The sequence below is a fragment of the Sitophilus oryzae genome, unplaced genomic scaffold (genome assembly GCF_002938485.1).
Source record: "Sitophilus oryzae breed Bouriz unplaced genomic scaffold, Soryzae_2.0 scaffold_1356_pilon_pilon, whole genome shotgun sequence".
Classification (NCBI taxonomy): domain Eukaryota; kingdom Metazoa; phylum Arthropoda; class Insecta; order Coleoptera; family Curculionidae; genus Sitophilus; species Sitophilus oryzae.
Window position 1 is genome coordinate 870005 of NW_022146011.1, and position 26525 is coordinate 896529.

General features: G+C 33.2%; 1 protein-coding gene across 1 annotated transcript; it reads right to left on the minus strand.

Annotated features, from left to right (window-relative positions):
* Positions 1-2902: 2902 nt before the first annotated feature.
* LOC115875263 (chitotriosidase-1-like) lies at positions 2903-26525 on the minus strand. Its single transcript, XM_030890685.1, has 6 exons — positions 26445-26525; positions 26340-26400; positions 21744-21926; positions 11669-11928; positions 6451-6575; positions 2903-3065 (listed from the first exon to the last, which is right to left on the minus strand). Exons 1-6 carry the CDS (start codon positions 26523-26525, stop codon positions 2918-2920), a joined length of 858 nt encoding a protein of 285 aa, XP_030746545.1. The 3' UTR covers positions 2903-2917.

The following is a 26525-nucleotide window of genomic DNA, read 5'->3' on the forward strand; positions in this document are numbered from 1 at the left end:
CTCTATTTATTTATCTAGTAATGCTAAAATACTCTATTTTAAAGTCGATTAGAGAAAATAGTATGATTCATTGGCAAGTAATGTAAATATTTACGATCCGGTAAAATTGTGATGTAAGAGGAGGCTTAGCTTGCCTGCGGCAGGTCAGTTGTTGATAGGCCGGCAGGCTGTCGTGTTGTGTTCTGTCATAGAGCTGATATTTGGGGGTTGAAAGTCTTTTGACTATAAACGTTGCAAGTACTGTAAGGCAACGCACAGTGCTTCGTCCCATGGACAAAAATCAAAAAATAAATTAAAATTTACTAATATCTGAATATATAATTTTATACTTATAGCAATGTTCAACCATCCTGTATATTATTTTTCATAAACAGCGTTTTTGTTAGCAAATATTTTCACTAAAAATACATTTTGCGATCATTATCTCATCAGTGAAAAGAATAACATTCATAGTAGTTCTGTATATTATGGAGTTAAACGGGTACGTACTTAATTGAAAGCCACTATGGATATTGTTAAACAAGGTATGTACTTTAAATTTATTTCTAAACAAGTTCGTGATTGTTTAGTTTTTATTTATTTTAAGATGATTCTTAAATGGGTATAAAAATTTTACGTTTTCAAACTTCAAAATGCATTTAAAAAACATATCAAAACATATCGTATTTATTGAATATTTTTGTTGCCATATTCATACACTTTTAATTTTTGTATAGTTCACCTGCGTCTGCTTGCGACGAACTTTATTTTATAATACTTTTCAGATGGAGTAAAATTGATAAGCAATGCCGATCTGGCTAATACTTGGCTTGATCATAAAGACAAGAACTCAAAATTATTTGTATTTCAAAAAATATGTTCTTATTAGATATTGATGAACCTTCCAGTCAAATGAGACACCACTGGTGCCTGAAAAAGTCCACTATGTTGGAGCGAAACGTCGCATAAAAAAAGTGTCCATCTTTCAATTTATTATATAATCTCATACCCAAGAAAAGGAAAAAATAATATATGGATATGCTGTATTAAAGAGGTAACTATTAACATCCGAACCCCTCATAGCGACAAAATGAACAGTAACAACGCGAAAAAGTAACATATTAGAAAATGATGTACAGAAATATCTTATATGTGAGGATACTTCATCTACCTGATTTGGATACTATAAATTTGGAAGATTCTGTCAGCAGTAATTCTTCTGAATCAAAGTAGTTACGATCTATGCATTTTGTTGTCCTAAAGTAAATTTATAGTATCTTAAGTTTTTTTTTTAATTAAATATAACATTAATGTTTCTTTTTCATTAAACAAAAACATTTTTATCTTATCTTACGTATTAGGCTTATATTGTAGGAATCATGTTCTAATGTTATTTCAATTCTTTTTTATCACAGGAATTTATTTAATACTTACACCGTTTTCATACTATAAATTATTATTTGCTTAGATGGAACACAGCTCCAATATTTTTATTATTTATAAGATTTTTTTTTCATAAACGTGGGACTAAGAACATCATCATTTAGTACAATGAGAGTACTCATCATTTGTGTCAAATAAACCTAGTTTGAATAAATTGCTTACAATAAAAGAGAAATTTTGGATTTTTGTCCTCTAGAGCCATATGTTCGAAGCACTGTGCAACGGGTCGTTTGACCGGAAGAAAACCTCTTGTGGTGTGACGTCTTGCCTTCGAGGTTGGTCTTGAGAGTTTGAGGTCTCCCTTGTCTTCTCGATTGACACGATGCGGCGTTGGGGTAGTGAGCTACCCCAATTAGCCTATTCGATTGGGATGCGAATCTGCTTAGCGGCAGATTTGCGTCCGGAGGAAGCCCCTATACTATTTCAGGTGACACTAGCTAGTTGTTGAAGATGATTTACCAATATATAACCGAATGATATTTGAATTAGATGGAAAATATGGAATGGGATATATTGAATAGAATATATCAGTGGCTAGGGGGCGGAGTACCCCGGGTGAGTCTTACTATCAATTTTATCCAGATCAGTAAATGTTTGTTTTGTTATTTTCATGTACAATGAGAGAGTGCTTGCCAATGACCAACTAAATGGATATTTGAGGTGAATTTGCATTGTGAGACCCGGTTGAGTAAGCCCCAGAAATAAGCGATTTTACAAACCTGTACAGGGTGGCGCCTCTCATACGACGCAGAGGCTCCAAGGAGAACGGTAGTTTATATCGAAATGAAATTTTGGGAGCATACTTGGGGTAATTGAACGCATTCTATTAAAATATATAGAGTTCTACAGGGTGTCCTCACAAAAAGTTATGCATCAAAGTTGTGTTTTTTGTAATAGAATACCCTATATATTAATTGATTTTCGGATTTTTGGAAAAAAAGATGAGATTCATTAAAGAAGCAAATGACCAAAAGATAAGGTTTTTCACATATTTAACATTTTCTAAAAATGAAGAAAAAATTCTAAATTTCAATAACAGCTACCTAATTTGTAATTTATATATTATATAAATTACAATTATCGACAAAATATTAAGAGACAACTTTTAATCGGCATTAAACTACTTACAGTATTTCGCTGACAAGATAAAAAAAGTCAGTGGCGTACATTTTTACCCTCAAAATTTCACTCGAATCGCTAAAAATACTTGGAAGAAAATTATAACAAATCGAAAGATTATTAAGGTTTTAACACCCTGTAGCTACGCAACAAAGCAGAATCGGACCTATGTTGATATGAAAAATAAATCATATTTTTACCTGAGGAATCTCCCCACGACAGATGGTACATGGTTTTTTGAAACACACTGTATATTTTAAATGGTATTAAAATTATTCAAAATCACTATTTGTCTAAAATTAACATACTACAGTAATTATTATTCATCGCAAGTACAATTTACACAGTTATTCAATTGAAAGGAACTTATAATTTTTTAATAGTAGGTACTCACGATGTTCAGTTCCGTATCATAGTTGTATTCATTGTCTTCCTCCAAAGCAAAAAGGGGGGCATGGTGATTTACGGCAGGTTCAAAAGCCGAATGGTAATCGTAGGACAATATATTCATCCAATCCAAGTACCTAGAACATTAAAATCATAAAAAAAACGCGTCACAGTAGCTTCTAAAATTAGAAATTTCTGCTGCCTATGTTCTTGATCGGTTGAAAAAATATTGTTTTTATCTAAATATGCGCTTTAGGTACCGTATGATCGAAAAAAAAACGGCGTCAGAGAGGGCTGGGAATGACAATCGATGAAATTTTTTGAGATGTCAATCTCTAGACGTTATTTCCTAAAAATTGACATAATTTTTAATTTTACGAGTAGAAAAATATTGGCTGGAATTTATTACGAGTAGAAAAATATTGGCTGGGTTGGCGTTGGTTTCTATGTAATTTGACAAATAAAAAATAAAGCTGTCTCTTTAGTTGTCAGTTTTGAGTTAATATTTTTTTATTCCCTTTCGTGTCGATCAGGGGCGGGAAAGTGAAATAGCAAAAGCGGTTCCACCGTTTCCAAGGAAATCTCATATAAATTAGTTCCAGCCCTAGCCACTAGGTGGTAGTGCAATTAATTTTTAGGTTAAGAAGTTGCTACTATAGTTATTGCCAGATGGCGGTAAATCAGAATTTTTTTGTAGTTTCCATAGTTTCCAACGGCCATTGTCATATTATTGTCAAATTCTCAAAAAATATTGTCGTTGTCATAGCGCCAATCATAATATTATCAAATAAATGATTATCAAAACGTTTTTCAAACTATAATTTGTTCTATGAATTTGTTATATGTGTTTTAATTAGACAATTCCTTTTGTAATAAGTCTTTTATTTTTGCCATCATTTAAGTACCTATTTATACTTACTCCATTTACAAAACTTTGGGCGTATTACGTCGGCCTTGTTTTATTATAATAAACGATGTTTAAATATTTGACTTATAAATAAGAACTTTAAATAATAAATAATATTTCACATGTTTGGCTTTAATTTTATTTAATAATTGTATATTAATAATTGTAATATTATACTGTTAAATCTTTATTTTTTACACATCACAACGATACTTGTTATTAGTATTGTTGAATTTGTGTAAAAAATAATATTTAATAATCAAATTTAATTATTTTAGAGTAAAATTATTTAGTAAATACGCTCATTTAAAAAGCCCGCGCTTCGATCCATTTAAAACAAGCCCTACTCAATAGATGGCGCCACTTCTGTAGGACCATTTTTCAGTATGGCAGAGTCCATTCTTTTTCTAGCTAGGTATATTCTTTGGTGTCGATTGCTGATTGAATTAGAGCCAGAAATGGCTCAAAACGAAGTAAGTAAATTACCAACAGATATTCAGGCCGAGGCGACAAACACCCATATCCAAACTACTTCCGTTTAAATCCCGAATAACTAAAAAACGTGCGAGAAGAAATAAAGTTTTTAACCTATCCTCGCTATTAAAGTACTATTTTATCTGCTATTTTTGATAGATATAAGGCAATTTTAACAGTTGCTATGGAAAAAATAGTATATTATTCAACGAGCATATAATGGTGGATGAACTTCATCCGCGTGAATAACAGCCATTATATGCGAGTAGAATACTATACTTTATCCAGGACTATCAAAAAAAATTAGATAATATTAATATAAGTTTTTATTTTTAATGTCAACGTGACATCTTTAATGTCAACGTTTGGATCGAGCCATAGATAAAAGACTTATACTATTAAATAGATAGGCAACTTATAATACATTTCAATTTTATTATACAAGGGCGCCTCTGGTAGATGGAGGAAGAAATACTATTGGAAGAGAGGGGTGCGGGGAAGGGGGGTTGTTTTAGTTAATTTAAAATAAATTTAGACATACATGTAAGAACACTTTGTGTGCTTTTAATTAGGTCGAACATATTATAAACGATAAATCAACTGAATTAAAAGCATACAAAGTGTTCTTATATGTCGGATATTAATTAAAAAATATATTAAAAATACTAGAAATAGTATATATTAAGTTGTTACAGTTATAATTTAATCTTTGGTGGTTTTCAGCAAATAGCAGGCAGTTTTACATAATTTTCCTCCCTTTGAAGTGAATTGGAAACGGCTAGGTATATAATTTTGGTGTAGGCAAGATTCCCAGTTTGTTTCCGTTTGGGACCTGAAATAATCAAAACAAATTAAATCAGATGTAATTATCTGCTGATCATAAAAAAAAACGCGCGTCCTTAATTCCTTACATGCACCGTAAAAAAATTAAATAACTGCTCTGCAAGTAGCATTTATTAGCAGTACTAATTTAAAAAATCTATAACTGTAAGTAGATATGTTTAATTTACTTACCATTGTATCCTTCGGAAACCAGGTGTACAACAATTAAACTCCATGATAAAAAATAATTAAGAGTTATTACAAAACACAAATTGTCCCACCATTTTTAAAAAACATTGTCTAAAACAGAATACTGGCAAAAAATCTGAAGGAATTTAATTTTACAATAATTCGACAAATCAAACCGTAAAATCACAACAAAAGCGTCTCTGAGTGACAGTTAAAAATCAAATTTTATTATTGTCAGATATTGACATTTGCATTGTTAATATTGACAGTTTTAATATTTTGCGCCTCTGCATCTTGGAGGAAAAACTATTTTTAATGAACTGTCATTTCCATTTAAGTTTCCCAGCCATGGATCGAGCACAGCTCTTGTTTGGAGTTTGGATCTAGATATCCATGGAAGCGGTGAATAATGAAACTATTAGTCACTAGTGAATAATGAATATTATTATTATTTCATAAACTGACGTAGAATAATCAAATTATAGACGAGTCGTGGATAAATTTATTTATTATCTCGATCCAAACTCGAAACAAGAGTTATTTGAAGTTTTTAATGTCACTTTTTGCATTCATCTCTGGGGTGTTCCAAAAGTTGTTTTCTTGTCATAAGATTTTCAAAATATTTTTTCCTTTTTAATAAGTCTCTCATGTTATATCTCGACATGTAAACTAATTATTAAACACCATTACGAAGAAACAATGTTAAAATTCCCTCATTTTCTACTCTAAAATTCGATTTAAAAATTTAAAGTTGTCAATGTTATTTTTTGCATTCATCTATGGGAGATTTCAAAAGTTGTTTTTTTTTAAATAAAAACTTATATTAATATTATCTAATTTTTTTTTGATAGTCCTGGATAAAGTATAGTATTCTACTTGCATATAATGGCTGTTATTCACTTGGATGATTTATGACACTCGCCTGCGGCTCGTGTCATAAACTTCATCCGCGTGAATAACAGCCACCATTATATGCTCGTTGAATAGTATACTATTTTAACTGATGTAGTGGAGAAGAGTACAAGCGAAATAAATTACGTTTAGGGCTTGGCCTCGCCAAAATTATCATCGATTGTCATTTCCAGACCGTTCTTGACGCTGTTTTTTTTCGATCGCATGATTCTACTTACTTGGTGAGTTTAGGTACATCATAGCCTTTGTTAATGTATTCTATACCAGCCGGTACAGCCATGGTGAGCAATAATCTTTGCCTTCCTGTTTTCTCCGATTCTCGTTCAAATTCTTCCCTTAGTTCCTGGAAAAAAAATAATGAAATAGCAATAACATTTTTATACAGGATGTCTCACTTTAACTGGTAATATACAGGGTGGTCCGAACTGTATTCCGGAAATTTCGGCAGCTTATTTTGCAGATAAAAATATGTAAAAAAGTTCGTATAAATGTATGTCCTAAAATGCTTAGTTTCGGAGATACAGGGTGTAGAAGTTTCATTTCTATTTCGTTTTTTCCAAATAATTTATGAAATAACGTCAATCTTTGAATGAAAATTCGTGTCTGGGAGTTTTTTGACATGAGAAATTTGATTTTGATGTCAATATGACATCCTCTCGGACTTCTATTTGTAGGTGGCGCCAACTACATGTGTTTTAACTGTTTTAAATAGCAATAACTTTTCGTCCGTACCTGTATAAAATTACTGAGTAAAAAAATATACATTTCCGTAACTTTTTACGTAGAAAGTGTCTCTTGGTAAAAATCGCTAAGAGCAACAGTTCTCAAGATATTTACAATGGAAATAGTCAATACATATCATTATTAACAAAAAATAATTCATTTTCCTAATATTTCTTGACGGTGTATCGAAGCTTGCCCCTCATACATTACCCACATTCTGAATATTAGTTTGAATATAAAATTTACACTAATTTTAAATTTCTACACTTTAAAATTACAATAATCAATTTTAACAAACAAAACCAAAAGCATGTTAAGAGTCGCTGAAATGAAGAACCTGAGAACCATAATGGGAAAGAGTAGAAGAGAGAGAATTAGAAACACAAATATCAGACAACAATGTGGAATACAGGACGTAGTGAGATGGGGTAGGCAAAGAAAAAGTCTGTTGCGGACCCGTGTGGACTCGATCTAACCTAACTATATGTCCCGCCCTCAGATGACCTTAACATCGCATTAAAGAATAGACACCGTAATGATTCATTTGAACGTTCGAGAAGAATCGAGTTCCACTGGAATGGAGTAGTACATACGAACAGTGTTCGGAAGTAGTTAATTAAGACGCAATTTACCTGATTAACTACGTGTAGTTTTTCTTCAAAAACTACGTTTTTTTCCGTTCATTAACTACATAAAAACTACGTTAATAAACTATGTATTGATATTATGAATAATTTTCCTTTGTATGAGGTGTTATAGAGATAATATGATGTAAATATTATATTTTTAAAGCCATATTTCTTCTGTTTTCTTAAATACATTATGTGTTTTTAAAGCTTCAACTTATTATAACCTCACCTCAAACCTTTGATATTTGAAAGTTACATACATAGGTTACATAAACTACACCAGTGGCGGATACAGAGGGGGGGGGGCATGGGGTACGGGCCCCCCCCCTAAAATCTGTAAATTGGGTTAAATATTAGGCATTTGGGTAAAAACTGGCGCCCTAAAAGGCATATTTTGCATTATTTTTTATTTGGGTCCCTTCTAAAATAAATTTCTGTATCCGCCCCTGAACTACACCCTCTACATAAACTACATTAACTACATGTAATGTAGTTTATGTAGTTTTTAAAAGTAACATGTAGTTTTCCGAACCCTGCATACGAGAACATTCGAAACCGTCTCTATTTCTAGTTGAAAATCGTTTGTAAATAGTTCTTTAAGTCTTTTATCGTTATTGTTTTAGTTAATTAGTGTTAAATAAATTGTGTTTAAATAAATTGTGACTTTCTATCCACACGGAACCGACGAAAAACGTAACAAGACAATGGTTCGCACACGTAAAACGTATGGAAAAAAAACAGGCTACCGCGCATAGCCCTTGAAGGGAAACCCATGGGTAAGGGACAGCCGGGAAGACCTCCAAAAAGATGGAAAGATAGTTGGGAGTCCATCTCCAAATAACTCCTACAGAGGCAACCTTAAAATTAACAGATCGAAAGATCTCAAAGAAGTAAAAAAAGAAAAATAATTATTTTGATTATTTCAATCGCATTTTACCAAATAACCATCTGTAATATGCGTGCAGGATTTCTAATGTCCAAGTTGTGTTAATTGTAAATATTGTTATTTTTTTAATTATTATAAATTATTCAATAGGGAGAGGTGTCAGGTCGCACCCACATGCATTTGAATACCTGATATCCAACGCATTTTAACATTTTAACGCATAATATTTCCTTTTTTAAATTCCTGATAATCGTCAACACAAACAAATCGGCTTATTCGAAAAAAAAATTCAAAACAGTTTTTCTTATTTGCATTGCTTATTTCCCATCAGGAAATATAAATATTTCTTCATAAAAATAATATACAGGGTGAGCCTTCAATATAAGTGCAATTTTTTTTCAGGGCTGGTAGATCGATAAAAGAAACATATTTTCTCTTTACCATTTTTCAAATAAGTCCAAAATAACAAAATAACTGAGTTATTTTACTTTGAAAATTTGAAAAAAATATGATAGTGTATATTGCTTATATTTTGAGAAACACTGGATTTTTTCTGGGTTTTCTTTCCCTCTTAATTTAACCTAACGATATTTAGGACACTATGTTGTCATAATATAAAGATATAATATAATAATAATAGCGTATATAGCATTTAACGCCTAGGGAGTAGCAAGGTACAGTTTGCCTACTAAAGCCGTTCGGTATACAAGGAAGGTAATGTGGCTAGCATTACGCTTTAACCGCCTATTATTACGTCAGGATTGGGAATCCCAAGTACTCATTTAAGGCTGAATCGAAGTTAATAAAAAGTCCATTTTTTTTCGAAAAATACCAAAGTTTTATTTTTTTTACGAAAAAAACTGATTGGCGTGTTTCTGGAGTCGTAATATACCACCCCTAAAAATATTTGCACTTATTAAGGCTCACTCTGTATAACCGCGATTGCTAGGCAGACAGATAATTAATACGAGCCCTAACAACTATATGTTGGGACAAGGTCATATTTTGGAATTATTGCCCTGGTTTTTTAAAATGACTGAAAAATATATGTTTAATTTTTTAAATATAAACATAGCCATATATCCTAAACAACTTGACAATATTTTTATGAATTTGTAAATCAATCCATATTTACAGTAGCGGATTTTGTTCATAAAAGGACAAATTTGCTGACAACTAAATGTTGGGACAAGTATTTTTAAATAATTAATATCATGTCGCAAACTGTTTACTTCAGCATTGATAGCTTGTAAGTGACTCGATACTTTGAGTAGTGAGATTTACTGTAAGTAATTTGAATTTTTTTAATTTTCAATTTTGTTAATTATTTAATTCAAAGTAATGATCCGTGGAAAAGCTACAAATCAAAAACTACGCGAAATTATCATTCCTCAATACAATAAGGGAAAAACAATACGAAAAATTTCTGATGATTTAAGTATTCCAAAAACCACGGTCTTTAATATAATAAAAAAATACGGCGAATCTGCCCATGTAGACGTTAGAGGTAAAAGTTCGGGAAGGTCAAAAGTTGTATCTCAGAGAGATTTACGAAATTTAGTAAAAATTTGCAAGTCTGCGAGAAGAAGTACTCTTCGCGAAGTAACAGTTAAATGGAATACTCTAACTGGATTAAATATATCAAGAGAATGTTGCCGAAAATATATCAATAAATGCGGTCTGGGGTTTTACAAGGTAAACTTTATTTTGTGTGGATAATCAATTACCTGAAGATTATTGATACAAATTCTTATTTAGGCCAAAGAAAAACCGCTACTGACAGAAATTCAAAAGAAAAATCGCTACAATTGGGCAAAATCTAAATTATCGTGGACACAAAATGATTGGAATAAGGTCATATTTAGCGATGACTCTAAATTCGATGTTTGCGTTGGAGATCGTCGAAAACGAATAATACGAAATAAAGTAGAAGCCTTTCATAAAGATTACTTAAAGAGGGTTGTTAAGTTTCCTAAGGGGATTATGGTTTAGGGTTGCATGTCAGCAAGAGGTTTGGGCAAATTAAATTTTATAGATAGCACTGTTAACGCCCAAAAATATCAACATATACTTGAGACCTCACTTTTGCCTAGTGCTCAAGAATTGTTTCCAAACGCAGACTATATTTTCCAACAAGATGGAGCATCGTGCCATTCAGCAAAATCAACTAAAAATTGGTTCGGTAATAATAATATAAAAGTTCTATCCCATCCTGCAAATAGTCCGGACCTCAATATTATAGAAACTGTGTAGCCATAAAATGAAGCAATATTTAAGAAACCACCCTCAACGAACAATTTTTGATTTGCGGACAAAACTGCAGGAAATTTGGGATAATTTTTCTCCTCAAATGTGCCAATCTTTGGTAAATACAATGCCATTAAGAATTCAGGCAGTTATTAAGGCGAAATATGATGTAACTCCGTATTAAACAAATTTCTTGTTGTGTTGTCCCAATATATAGTTGTCAGCAAATTTGGCTTGATTTTGGCAAAATAAGCTATTGTCAAAAGTAATTTGTTTGCAAAGTTATAAAAATATAGTAAAATTGTCTAGATCATATTGTAATGTTTGAATTTAGAATAATAAACAAAATAAATTGAGTCGTTTTAACAAAAATTACTACTTTTATTGCAAAAAAAGGCCTTGTCCCAACATATAGTTGTTAGGACTCGTATTAGTTAGTCTTTATTTTCTTTTGTATTATTTACTATAAATCAAAACTTTAACACAATGTTTTTTGCTAGGATCAAAAATCAAAATAATTCGAATAAATTTTATAAATTTTAATATCACATTTTAGCTATTAAAGTAACTAAAGGCACAGGTAAAGGTAAATTATGTGCAATAAACTTATTTTGATCCAAAAAATACGTAGTTGTTCTATGGTCACGGAATATTGGAACTTCCTGTATATCTTGTAGGTCTGCTTTGGAAAAATAAATTCTCCAAAAATGTTTTTCACCAAAACTATGCGATGTAGAGTTTTAAAAGAATTTTAAAAGAGACAAAAAAATGTAGTAAATACTAGAGGGACCATTTTACGAAAAGAAAATTTGCCGTCGGCGTCGGTGGAGATGGAAAATATTTCTACTAAAATTTATGTAGGGGTGAGGGTAGTTTTCACCATCCACGTAACCTCTCTGGATTTTTGTAAAAGTCCATTTTACCAAAAGAATACAAATAATTGTTGCTCACCTTCACTAATTGAGCATAGTTATCCCTATCCCTAGATTTACCACCATCCCTAAACGTGGGGTACTCCCAATCCAAGTCCAATCCATCAAAATGGTTCTGCCTGAGGAACTTGACAGCATTTTTTACCAGCTCTTTTCGTCGTTCTGCGTTAGCCACCATTGGCGAGAACCTGGAAGACCCTTCGTTCCAACCTCCGATAGCTATCAAGGTCTTGAGGTTCTTGTTGTAGGTCTTGAGGCCAGTGAATTTCGCATATCCACCTGGAATAAAAAATAGGAATTATGTAATATTGTTTATAAAAAAATTGTGTGCGCGTGAAACTTCTTACTAACAGCTATTAAATTGAAGGATTTCAAGGACATGTTTGAAAAAGTGACATATACACTGTGTCAATTTTAACACTTCCCACCCTTAATATGTTTCTTGCAGTTAAAATTATGAAAAATCGGAAAGACACGTCAATTTTATTTGTAACGTGGACATTTTAAATGAATATTTTTAGTCTTGTTCTTTCAACCCCCTAGGAGGGGTAGATGTCACCCTAACAATGTTAAATGGGAAAGGGGGTCAAGTGGCACATCGTTTTAAAGGGCTTTTAAAAAGATAAAACCATTTTTACTTAATAAAGGGTATAGCCTCCCCTACTGTTCATTACAGCCCTACATCGTCTCTCCATGCTGCTGATCAGGTTGTCGATCTCTTCTTGAGGTACAGCCTGCCACGCTGCATTCACGGCCCGAACCAGATCCCTACGAGTTTCACGAGGCATACCCATTCTCAAAATTCTTCTTTGGACCGCGTCCCATACGTGCTCGATGGGGTTGAGGTCAGGAGATTGTGCCGGCCAGGGTAAGATGTTTAATTGATGAGAATTGATAAACTCACTTACCACTCTGGCTGTATGAGGCCGTGCATTGTCATGCATGAGAATGAAGTTTCTCCCAAAATCATTGGCATATGGTAACACGGCAGGCTCAAGAATTAAATCACGATATGTTAGAAACCTTTCAAGAAAAACGAGATCGGTTTTCGGCCTAACTGGACTCCTCCCCAGACCATAACTGTTCCACCTTGATAAGGGTGCACTTCCTGAACATGATCCACCCGAATAAGATTTCCCAGTTCTCTCCATACCCTAAGCCTTCTCAAATCCGGATGAATTCCAAAGCGTGACTCATCCTTGAACAGAACATTGGCCCATTGTTCATTCGACCACTGAACATGATCTTGAGCCCACAAATATCGTACCTCTCGATTTCCTCTCGTTAAGGGTTGAGCTCTCCAGGGGCGTCTGCTTCTTAAGTTGACCTCTCTTAATCTATTGCGAACAGTGTCAGGACTAACGGTTACATTATGTGTTTCCCGGAGAATTAAACTAAGCTCTGGTGCTGTAAGAGTCGGTCGACGTCGAGCATTTAATTGTAAAAAATGATCTTGCTGAGGGGTAGTAATGCGATGTCGCCCTGTGTGCCTTTCAGCAACATCACCACTTTCACGGTAGCGTGCACTTAATCGCGATATTACACTTTGCGCTGTATTTAATGCTCTAGCTACGTCGATTTGACGCATTCCAGCTTCGAGCATACCCATGGCCCTTAGCATTTCGTCTCTGTTAAGATGTCTACGCTCCATAATGTCGTTTAATACTAAACAGAGTTATTTGAATGAATTCTGGCCAGTTATCATAAAAACATAGCCAGTACAGGTTAAATTCGAACAATTGATGCTAGGTGCTTTTTATACATTTGACAAAAAATGCAGTGTGAGAAATAGGCATTTCGTGCATTACTTCGCTCACCGTGTCATAGTAACGTAGGAAAATGAAAAAAAGTGTCACTTCGCCCATTGCTATTGTTGCGGACCCGTGTGGACTCGACCTAACCTAACTATATGTCCCGCCCTCAGATGACCTTAACATCGCATTAAAAAATAGATACCGTAATTATTCATTCGAAGTTTCGAGAAGAATCGACTTCCCCTGGAATGGAGTAGTACATACGAGAACAATCGAAACCTTCTCTATGCACCTAACGATCTATGGACTATTCGAGAAATCTTTAGATGTGGGTATAAACAGCCGGCGGCTGGGGCCTATAGAGGGCAGACATAAATAGACCAGTACAGTTGACGCGCTAAAATTCAAAATAAATTCTTTCTAGATAAATAGTTATAAATCGTTTGTAAATAGTTCTTTAAGTCTTTTATCGTTATTTTTTTTTTGTTAATTAGTGTTAAATAAATTATTGGGTTTAAATAAATTGTGACTTTCTATCCACACGGAACCGACGAAAAACGTAACACTATCAATTCGCGAACCTTGTCATTTTTTGACGGTTGTAGAAAAATTCTTTTTTTTTATTTAAAAGATAAAATATTAATTTAATATATTCATACTCTACAAAATTTGAATACAAATTCTTTATTTATTTAGAATTAAATTATCGTTTTATTTCCATAGCTATTAAGCTGTTGCTTTGATTTATTAATTAACCATATATTTTGTTTATTGGCATGCGTATAAATACTATTACATACCAAACTCAATGCCAACAGGTTAGGCAAAAAACGCATGCTTGAAATGCTAAAAACACTAGAACTAGTTCAATTTATAGCGTAATAAAGGTGTTATTTAGAAGTTCTGTTTATGAGTAATTTAAGTAATTTAAATTTGTTTATTTTGCTTATTTTTTTGTTAAATTTTAAGGAATGTGATTGATATAGGTAATCATAGAAAACTGGGCATAGTTCTGCGTTTTTTTAAACGAATTCAGGACTGTTATGCAACACTCTACGCATGCATAATCATCAATTTAATTATAGAAGAATGGCTAATTAGTTAGTCTATAGCTGTAAGATTTAATACAATGCAGGACCTCTTTATTCCTACTATCATCTCTCGTTGATTCGACCTTCGCTGCTATTATTAAAAATTACATGTTCCACCTACACTCCTTGGAATCCGACGAAGGCATTGTCTCTGCAAGAGTACTTTCATTAGTACCTATACAGGATGTCGCGGAAATACGGAGAATTTTGAATTGAAGGAGCCAAATAGATTATTCTAAATACCATAGACCCCATAGACACGTATAGTCCAGTCATCTTAGTCGAAATAGGGTAGGAGCACAGAATATCTAGCTACGCAACAGAAGCCTCGTTACATGTATAAAATTGTAGGAAGCAAAAGGAGACAGGCTTTAAAAGCCTGTCTCCAAATCAGATATTTTGATGTGGTAGTTTCGCTACAATATAATAGAGGGCAATAAATTTAAAAGAAAACAGTTTTCTACAAACAAAATCTAAAAGAATTTTGTGCAGTGTTGCCATTGTGTAATTCATATCGTAATACTTCCTGATAAAGCCTACCTTCAAATTTGCTACATCATTTAAACATATTAAAATAGATCAGAGCTGTTTTTTTCAGTTTGCCATGTTAGTTGGAATTAAATCTTATGAGCTAAATTACAATTACTTCCTGACGTTTGATTGTATAATTAAATCCTGAATTTTCATTGTAATTCGGCGACAATATAATAAGGATTGTTCTACAGAACTATTATTATAGTTCTACCACTTCCTGACGTTTGATTGTGTTCATACCAAGTTCATATCGTATAATCGGGAAAAAACGGCGTTAGCGATAGCTATGAAATGAATATCGCTGTCATTTTATATGTAAATTTATATGGGAAATGTCATCGATCGTCCTTCTCAAGCCAACTGGACGCCGTTTTTTTCAGAAGCATATCAAGTGATACCATAATATAGTACTATATTACGATACATGGCGTTCGATTGGGCTTAAACTTGGTATACTATATCTTCAGTGACATTGTAATATCATGGTACCATGAGGCATATAAAGTGGTACCTTCTATAGTACCATATTTGATGACATAGCAATATTAGGTACATGGCGGCAATAGGGCTTAAACTTGGTATACTACGTATTTTCGGTGACATTGTAATATGATGGTACTATGGTGCATATAATCTGGTACTATAATATAGTACCATATTATGTACATGGCTTCGATTGGGCTTAAATTTGGGATACTACGTATCTTCGGTGATATTGTAATATTATGGTACCATGGAGCATAATAAGAGGTACCATAATATAGTACCATATTACGATACCATTTCCTGGCGTTCGATTAGGCTTAAACTTGTTATACTACGTATCTTCGGTTACATTGTAATATGATGGTACTATGATGCATATAAAATGGTACCTTAATATAGTACCATATTTCAATACCATTTCCTGGCGTTCGATTGAGCTCATATTTGATATATACTTGCGTATTTTTGATGACATTGCATTATTATTTTACCATGAAGCATATCAACTGGTACCATAATATAGTACTATATTACGTACATGGCGTTCGATTGGGCTTAAACTTGGGATACTACGTATTTTCGGTGACATTGTAATATGATGGTACTATGATGTATATAAAGTGGTACCTTAATATAGTACCATATTACGATACCATTTCATGGCCGTTCGATTGTTCTCAAATTTTGTATACTACGGATCTTCGGTGACATTGCAATATTATGGTACCTTAAAGTATATCGAGTGGTACCATAATATAGTACACTATTATGATATCATTTCCTGGAGTTGGATTGGGCCCAAATTTGGTATACTTGCGTTTCTTTATAAAGATCTGTTTAATTAATAATTTTAATTTATTTTACGAATTTTAATTTATTGTTCGATGTCGTGACAGCAACTTTTATGCCGAACTAATATATTATTAATTGTACCCGTGTCACTTTTTAAAATCTACCTAGGTCTATATAAATAACGTGGCAAACGGAAGAAATTTGTTATTATAGTATTTTTTAGTCAGTTAACATTTTTTTGTACTGCATTTTAATAAACTATTTCCATTATTATTAAACTTATATTTCATTACTAACGTTCCAGCATTAATAAATATCACTATCAATCGCCCTGTATATTATTAATTTTAAAAGTAATTAAAGGTATTTTCTTACTTAACATTATAAGGTATAGTGTATATTAAAAATATATATGTTTTGTAATAATATACTTAAAACTATTTTAATAGCCAAAAGAATAATTAATATAAGCGTATCTGACAAGGAAAGAAGAATAGAAAGAAACACATACTGCATTATACACAATAAAAAGAATGGGATGCCAATTCAAGTCTTTTTGAATCTGGCAACTGTGCATATTTAGCCGAGCTATAAGGCCGTCGACGAGCCGTCGATCCAAAACCGAAAGTTCAAAATTTCTAATTATATTCTGATTATGATATTGTCGCGCCATCTAGTATTCTATTTGTGCAATTTTAGCTCTTTCATTTCGAGTATTTTTCTGTTGCGTAGCTAGATATTCTGTGGTAGGAGTCTCGGAATTCAAGATAACCGGTTGTAAACTTGTATAAACCTTTATTTTAACATCTTAAAACATGTCTCAAAACCTACCGGTAGAGTGTGCGCGACTTGTAGATAACTGAGGTCAAAGGTAAAAAAATATCGATGCTTTGCGCATTTTTTACAAATATCTCGTTCCCTTTCACGTTTACGCTATTTGTATTCATTTTAAATATTGTAGAGGATAAAATTCTCTACAGCTTTTGTTTCAAACATTTTTTTGTACTTCAAACCGTTTTTGAGATAGAGAGCGGTGAGCGCGCAATCTTTCATTATGTACGGTTTCATTCAAGTTCAACCTGTAGTCTCGGTCAAAAACACGCCGTATAAAGTCCGTTAATTATTGAAAAATATATAATTATAAATAATTTACATTTTTTCCTAAAAGATCATATTGAATATAATAATTTTTTTCATAAATTAAGTACCTATATCTTCATTTAGTAACACTTATCTCTTTGTACAATTAGAAAATTATTAACAGAAATAATTCAATTACATTTTAATTATAGTTAGATTTATACTAATTACATTTTAAGTAAATAAAAAGACAAGAAATACATTTTTAATTTATATGTCTATTAAAAAATACGATTTCATACATTTCTCATGGTTGAATGGAATTTCAAATTCTTCTTCATTTTCATCTTCAACGACATTTGTCTCCAAGTCTTCTAGGATTTCGGGGTCAATTGTACCATCTTCATTGACATCACTCTGATAGGGTGAAGCATTGAGACAAGTTTGTCCATTATACTGGCCACAAGCTAAAGAGCACGGCAACCCTGATTTTCTGTATCCACATCGCGAACCACAACCATTCTTGCAGTTGCAGAATATTGTGTTCAGCAAATTTTCTGGAGCTGGAGGTAGAATAGTAGTGGTAGGTTCCAGGAATCCATTACGCATTATCCAACCCCACTCCTGGGGTTGTGAAAGAACTTGGTAGTAAACACGATTGAAATGTTGGTGAGCTGCTGCACTTGGTGGAAGATTTGATAATTGCACAGGTTTATTCAGTTTGGTTGATTTGATGAATTGTGTATAACGAAGATGATCGATGCTATAATTAAAATCTAATTAAAGTATTTTTTTGTTAATAATTAATGTTAGCATCATCAGCAGATGAAGATGATTATAAACTGAAAACTAGTTTATAATCATCTGCTGATGATGCTAACATGGTTAGCGAAACGCGCGTCCAGTGTAAAATAAAAGTGTTTTGGTGTATTGTGATGATTTAGTGTTTTTATTTTCCTGTGTAACAACAAAGGTTCCAACCCTCAACTGTAAATGAAGATATACTTAATTTATGAAAAAAATTATTATATTCAATATGATCTTTTATGAAAAAATATAAATTATTTATAATTAAATATTTTTCAATAATAACGGACTTTATACGGCGTGTTTTTGACCGAGACTACAGGTTGAACTTGAATGAAACCGTACATAATGAAAGATTGCGCGCTCACCGCTCTCTATCTCAAAAACGGTTTGAGGTACAAAAAAATTTTTGAAACAAAAGTTGTAGAGAATTTTATCCTCTACAATATTTATAATAAATACAAATAGCGTAAATGTAAAAGGGAACGAGATATTTGCAAAAAATGCACAAAAAATCGATTTTTTGACCTTTGACCTCAGTTATCTACAAGTCGCGCACACGCTATCATATGTAGGTTTTGATACATGTTTTAGGATGCTAAAATAAAGGTTTATACGAGTTTACAGCCGGCTATCTTGAATTCCGAGGTGAAACCCCTAAGATGACTGGACTAATACAGAAGTTTGCTGCAGATAAAAATAACATCAATGCGTCTCGAACGGTAATCTAAAAGCTATTACCTAACACCTATCATCTCTATTCTTTATCTGATTTCCCTCTCCCTGGTTTGTGTATAAATATTTTAAAAATCTATAATTATTTATGTATACAGAGTGTCTTAAAAGTGAATGTTTTGAATTTAAAGAAATATGTTTATTTTTAAATAGGCGGGTCATGAAGCAACCTGTATATTGATTTGTTTGACCACAGACTTCATATACAGGGTGACAATTTGAAAACGAATAGTATTTAATATTGCCTCTACCGATGATAGTATTGTGACGTTTTTCCTCGGTTCCGTGTGGATAGAAAGTCACAATTTATTTAAACACCATTTATTTAACACTAATTAACAAAAACAATAACGATAAAAACTTAAAGAACCATTTACAAACGATTTATAACTATTTATCAAGAAAGAATTTATTTTGAGTTTTAGCGCGTCAACTGTACTCGTCTATTTAAGTCTGTCCTTCAGGCTCCAGCCGCCGGCTTTTATACCCACAGCTAAAGAGCTTCTCGAAAAGTCCATAAATCATTAGGTGCATAGAGAACCTTTCGAATGTTCTCGTATGTACTACTCCATTCCAGTGGAACTCGATTTTTCTCGAACGTCCGAATGAATCATTACGGTGTCTATTCTTTAATGCGATGTTAAGGTCATCTGAGGGCGGGACATATAGTTAGGTTAGGTCGAGTCCACACGGGACCCCACCAACCCCTTGACCCCAGGGCACCTACCCCTAAAATTTTAAATAGTAACCTCTATTTCTTTTACCATTTTTGTGTTTCTTATTCTACATAAACTGCATTATTTTTTTTGAGAATTTTATAAGGAACACTTCTTCTTCTTCTTCCTTCTTCATACTAGGCGAATCGCCTGTTTGGTTTCGTCGTCTCTACCGGTTAGACTGACAAGTTGTCGCTCCATCGTTTTCGTGGACGTCCTAAGCTTCTGCGACCTAGCGGTGATTTGTCGCGTGCAACTCTCACTATCCTTCTGTTGTCCATTCTGCTGATATGCTCGTTCCATTCTTCCTTTCTGCTAAGTACCCACTCATTTACATTTTCCACCTTGCACGCTCTTCTTATGCTTTCATTTCTCTCCCTGTCCAGAAGCGTCTTTCCAGCTATTCTGCGTAGTACTCTCATTTCGGTTGTTTCTAGTAGTTGTTTAGTTTTCGCTGTATCAGGTCGAGTTTCTGCAGTGTATGTCATTATTGGTCGTAGCGTTGCCTTGTAAATTCTCGCTTTAGTCTCCACCTCAATGTTTTTATTTCGCCATATTGTATCATTTAGGCATCCTGCTATTCTGGTTACCTTCGTTGTCCGTTCTCGCACCTCCGCTTCTACATCACCATATCCTGAGATTTCTATGCCTAGATACTTAAACTTCATCTCTTGCTGAATAACATTGCCCTCGACTTCCAGTTTGCATCTTAGTGGTACTTTTAATGTCGTCATGCATTTAGTTTTCTGAGTCGATATTATCATAATAAGTGATTTGGCAGTGCAATTAAATCGATGTAATAAGCGCTGTAGATCGTTCTCATTTTCAGCTACCAATACGGCGTCGTCGGCATAGCATAGAATAGTAATTTCCTGGTCGCCCATACTGGATCCCTTCAGTAAACGTACATTTCCTATTATTTCGTCCATAATGATGTTGAAAAGAAGAGGGCTCAGGGAGTCACCTTGTCGGATACCACAGCCTACATTTATTGGTTCGGTCAGGACCCCGTTAATTTTAGCTTGAACTTGGTTCGCTTCATATATGTTTTGTATGGTTTTAACGAGGTTGTGTGGGATTTGCCTATTGTAAAGAAGGTGTACAACGTCTCTTAGCTGCACACCGTCGAACGCTTTTTCTAAATCAATAAAACACATATACGCTGGTTTGTTATATTCGATTGATTTTTCTGTTATCTGTCTTATGTCAAAAACCGCGTCTGTGCATGATCTGCCCGATCTGAAACCTTACTGTTCATCTGCTAAGCATGTTAAGTCGTTAATTTTGGTTGTTATCACTTTTGTCGTAAGTTTTAGTGTGGTGCTTAGAAGATTTATGCCTCTATAGTTTGAGGGCAGCTTCTTATCTTCTCTTTTAAACATCAAGATAGTGGTGCTGGTTCGCCATTCATCGGGTATCCTGTGTTGGTAAAGAATTTTTTGAATCAGGGATGTTAGCTGCTGTATAAGACTAATATAAGGAACACAAAAATGGTTAAAAGAAATAGGGGTTGCCATTTAAAATTTTAGGGGTAGGTGCCCTGGGGGTCAAAGGGTTGAAAGTAACACGACAACAAATGCTTAAAAAATTGTCCCCCTTGATATGGAAATTGACGTATTTTGCCAAATTTTCATACTATCATCGGTAGAAGTAATATTAAATACTGTTCGTTTTCAAACTGTCATCCTGTATACAGGTTGAGTCTTAAATAAGTCAAATATTTTTAGGGGTAGTATATTTCGACCTCAGAAACACAATTATGAGGTTTTTTTGCGAAAAAAAAATTGAAAATTTGGAATTTTTTGAAATTTTTTTTAGTTTTTGGTAAAAAAAATATAACTTCTTGATGATATGGCAACATAGATAGTAGATTAAATTTACAAGAAAAAGAAAATCCAGAAAAGATCCAGTGGTTCTCAAAATTTAAGCAAAATATCATTTTTTTGGAAATTTTCAAAGTGAAATAACTCGCTTATTTTGAACTTATTTGTAAAACGGTAAAGAGAAAATATGTGTCTTTTATCGAGATCTACAAGCCCTGAAAATATTTGCACTTATTTAAGACCCGCCCTGTACATACTATTTTATATTTTGTTTACCTTTTTCTATGTCTTGGTATTTATCGAATGGTTTGAGGGTATTTTCTTTGGTAAATCCTCCGAAGGCATACACCAAATGCGTGCATAGGTACGGATTGATGTTCTGTGGGCTGAATTTGGCCTGTCCGGGCCTGTACACCGACCAATTCGTGTAATAACAAACCACACGCATTTCTTTTGAATCTAGAAAAAAAATTAAAAAAATGAATAGTTATTTTTTATACAAGACGATAAAATGGTATTTTATCGTCAACCAAAACAACGTAAAAGATCCCAAGCAGCATTTGGACGTCGGGACAACGTTGTGTCACGCGACCAAACGTCGGGGCGCAACGTCGGCACAACCTCGTGCCAACCCTAGTCTGCACTAGTTTGGAGAATAATTTTTGGGTCGAAACGACGTTGGATACCGACGTTGGCTAGAAGCCTAATTTAGTACAAACTGCAACGTTGTTTAAAATCCTAATTCACAGAAATACAAAACTAATATGGCGTCTAAGTCGCGTTTTATCCTAAATTGGGATAATTATAGTAAAAATATTATTTTCATGATTTAGTTAGAGACATATGTCAGATGGCAGTGAAGGAAAACAAAACAAAAGTATTTAAGTGTGGAGGATGTTTGAAGATCATAATTATTGAAACACTTTAACCGACTCTGTAACTCGTTACCCAAGGCAGAAAAGTTAAACGCAAATAACTTTATTGATAAATGTATTGTTTCTACTTTGAAAAATACTAATGGGCCTTAAAATTAAAGAAGTTTTAAAAATTTTCTTGAATTTTTTTTTTTTTTGTAAAATGAGAATAATTTATTCGCAGTCGAAAAAATTGTTTCCGCGTGTTTTTTAGGGTCAAATATTTCAAGTTAATGTATTCAAAAAGCAGGAATTGCTATTTTAGGAACGAAACATTTTCTTATTTAACAACATGGCGGCTTTCACTTTGTTGTTTTAGAGATTAAGATGGAGTAATTCGAGTAGTCGCATACTGGACTAATAAAGTCGCAGTTAGGCCTTAACAGGTAGTAATACTAGTCTCAAGATTGCCTAATTTAGTCATTCTAGAGTCTAGCTTGTGCCGCCCTCTATAATCTATAATCTAAATAAACGAGGGAGTGGATAAACTATCGGTAATATATGTCGATGTATATTTAAATTTAGTTTTATATGTACCTTTCTTATGTTCCATTTTAATTAAGTTTTTTTTATAAAAACAAAAACAGCACTGAACTGTCTGACTGAACAGAACAATGAAGTGAAAATTTAAGATTTAAGGTTATGGTTCAATACAGTTGCAAAAAGGTAGTGACTCGACGTCCTACCAACGTAAGAATAAAGGAAATCTAAACAACGTTGGAATTAGTAAAACAGACGACGTTTGCATAACGTTGGAATAGGTCCTGAAACTGACGTCGGAAAACTCTATATTGTCCAACGTTGTAACTACGTTGTCCGAATCACCTAAAGATCACTTAAGCAAAAAAGGTTACAAGACAACGTTTATTCGACGTCGCAGAAGCTTCTACTTTGCTGTAGCACTAGTCCAACGTCGGCACAACGCTATAAAAACGTTTAAATTTATTTTAACACCCATGGTAGGGAGCTAACTATTTTTTGTAACTAATCCAACGTTGTGTTTAGTAAACGTGTGGTCGCAAGTCGTGAAAATGCTACTTGGGATTGGTTAGGGTGGACGATTTCGGAAGACGATAATACAATTTTATCGTCGTGTATAAAACAATATTTTTTTTTCCATAGCGAGTTACATTTTAAAAAATATACAGAAATTGTTCTGGGTTGGCGTTGGTTTCTATACAGGGTGGGCCACTGAAAATTTACAATGGCTATAATTTTTAAACCAAAAAAGATATCAAAAAAATAAAAAATGCCGTTTCTATAATATCGTGGGGGAATACATATGACGTATTTTTTGAACCACCCCGACCTACCCCTTAGGAGGCACCCCTACTCACTTGAAAATCTTAAATGGGGTAAAATCTTAAACAGTTGCTATGGAAAAAAAGAATAAGGACAACTTTTTATTTATTTTTTCTGTTCTGAAAAAATCTAATTTTATAAATATAAATTATTTATAAACATAGAAAAGAAAGATATGTTATCACACCTGTTTGTGTTACTTTATATCCATATACATTAGTTAGTTACTACAAGAAATTTCTTATAAATATTAATATATCTAATATAGATTTAAATTCAGTCAAGGACAGGGGATACAGGGTGTCCCATTTTCGTGTGTTTTACACGGTTTTTCCTTTATGAGTAGAGATACGAAGATATACGGCTTCCACATCACTACTTTTTTATGAAACTAAAGATGAAGAACTACCAGATTTATGCGAAAACAGTATTTTGTTTGGTGGACACGCTATACAAGGTAGGCGAAATTCCACGCTTTTAAAGGGAAACATCGGTGTCTGGAGCTCAATTTTTATCAAAAAACCGGTGAAAACCGCACATCGATATCTGTTACCGGTTCGGAGTTACGGGATGTTTTTCAAAAATGGGCATTTTTAACAAATCGAAATTAGAATAATATTCCATTTAATAGAATTAAAGGTTTAAGTATAATTTTTCAATAATAGTATTTTCCTTTAAAAGCGTCCAGTTTGATCTTGTACAAGGTGGACCCTTTTGGTTGATTCTATAGGGTATCTAGGAAACCGTGAGAAATATTCAAATTTTGATACTGCAGTCTCGGGTTCCTTTTTTGAAAAAATTACAATGACGCAAACGGATCGTGGCTATCTTGATCGGTTTTGAAGCTACAGGGGGATTCTCAAATATTGTACATTTTGAAGATGTTCGATAGTTTGTTTATTTCAGCAACCACGGAAAAATGGATTATACATTCTAAAGGCACTTTTCTGTGTAGAATGCAGTGGCGTAGTCAGACTTTTTTCGAAAAAAATATTTTTTGAGATATTAACTATACTTACGTTTTTTTAAATAGAATTCCCTGTATATTTTTAAATTTTCTTATTCAGCTTGGCATGGGCTTCGCGAAAATATATAACACTCTATATTTATTTTCACTATTAACCTCAACATTTCAAATTTTTCTTAAAATATCCACTTAGTAGATAGTAGGCCGCGCCGAGTAACAAAGTAAACGGTTGTCATGGTGATCGGAACACACCTGATGGATGCGGGACATTTCATATCAACAAATTGAAGTGTGTGTATTTTAAATAATAAAAAAATGAGTAAATTTGAAACTTTTGAGAAATATAACATTCTAACATATTATAATTGAGCCTAACAAACATAAGCAAATGGCAGCTGATTTATATTTTGAGCGGTATCCAGAGCGCGAGCAACCAAACCCAATCATTTTTAAAAGGTTAGAAGATAGTTTAATCAATTTTGGATCTTTTCAAAAACCGCGTCTGAAAAATTATCAGAAAGAAGATGAATATAATCAATATATTAATGTCCTCGGAGCCGTAACACTAGATCCAACAAAATCAAGTAGAGCTATTGAAATCCTGTTATTGGCGGCGTGCGGAGACGGTACCAACTCTGTCTAGATAATAATGGGCAGCAGTCTGAACATTTAATGTAGTCTTTGTGGTTTTATTTTTTTTATATTAACTGAGAAGCCCGATTGAAGTAACCTCTTGAGTTTATATTAAAATATGTTCTTTTGTTTCTGTCACACTTATTTTTTATTTGCTTCGTATTGTTCGATTTTATTTAATTGCTAATCTATGTATTCGGCTTGATTTTCTTCATCTTCTTTCTGATAATTTTTCGGACGCGGTTTTTGAAAAAATCCAAAATTGATTAAACTATCTTCTAACCTTTTAAAAATGGCTGGGTTTGGTTGCTCGCCCTCTGGATATCGCTCAAAATCTAAATCAGCTGCCATTTGCTTATGTTTGTTAGACTCAATATAACATTCTAACATATTATATTTCTCAAAATTTTCAAATTTACTCATTTTTTTATTATTTAAAATACACACACTTCAATCTGTTGAAATGAAATGTCCCGCATCCATCAAAGGTATGTTCCAATCACCATGACAACCGTTTACTTTGTTTCTCGGCGCCGCCTACTATCTACAAAGTGGATATTTTAGGAAAAATTTGAAATGGTTAGGTTAATAGTGAAAATACATAAATATAGAGTGTTATATATTTTCGAGAAGCCCATGCCAAGCTGAATAAGAAAATTTAAAAATATATAAAAAAAACATAAGTATAGTTAATATCTCAAAAAATATTTTTTTTTCGAAAAAAGTCTGACTACACCACTGCGTTCTATAAAGAAAAATGCCTTTAGAATGTATAATTCATTTTTCCGAGGTTGGCTGAAATAAACAAACTATCGAACATCTTCAAAAAGTACAAAATTTAAGAATTCCCCTGTAGCTTCGAAACCGATCAAGATAGCCACGATCCGTTTGCGTCATTGTAATTTTTTCAAAAAAAGAACCCGAGACTGCAGTATCAAAATTTGAATATTTCTTACGGTTTCCTGGATACCCTATAGAAACAACCAAAATGGTCCACCCTCTACATACAAATAGCAATAGCAAGAAGAGGCAATAACAAGAACATTCACAACTTACCTGTGAGTTTCGTCCATGTCGATAACGATATCAGCAAAATCAACCATCGACAGATATCCGTCTGAAACAAAGAGAAGGAACATTACTTTCTCATAAAAATTTTACCCTACTTTTACTATTTACTATTTCTATAGAATGGCGTGAATATTCAGATTTTGCACTGGTTGCATTTTTATTTAAATACAT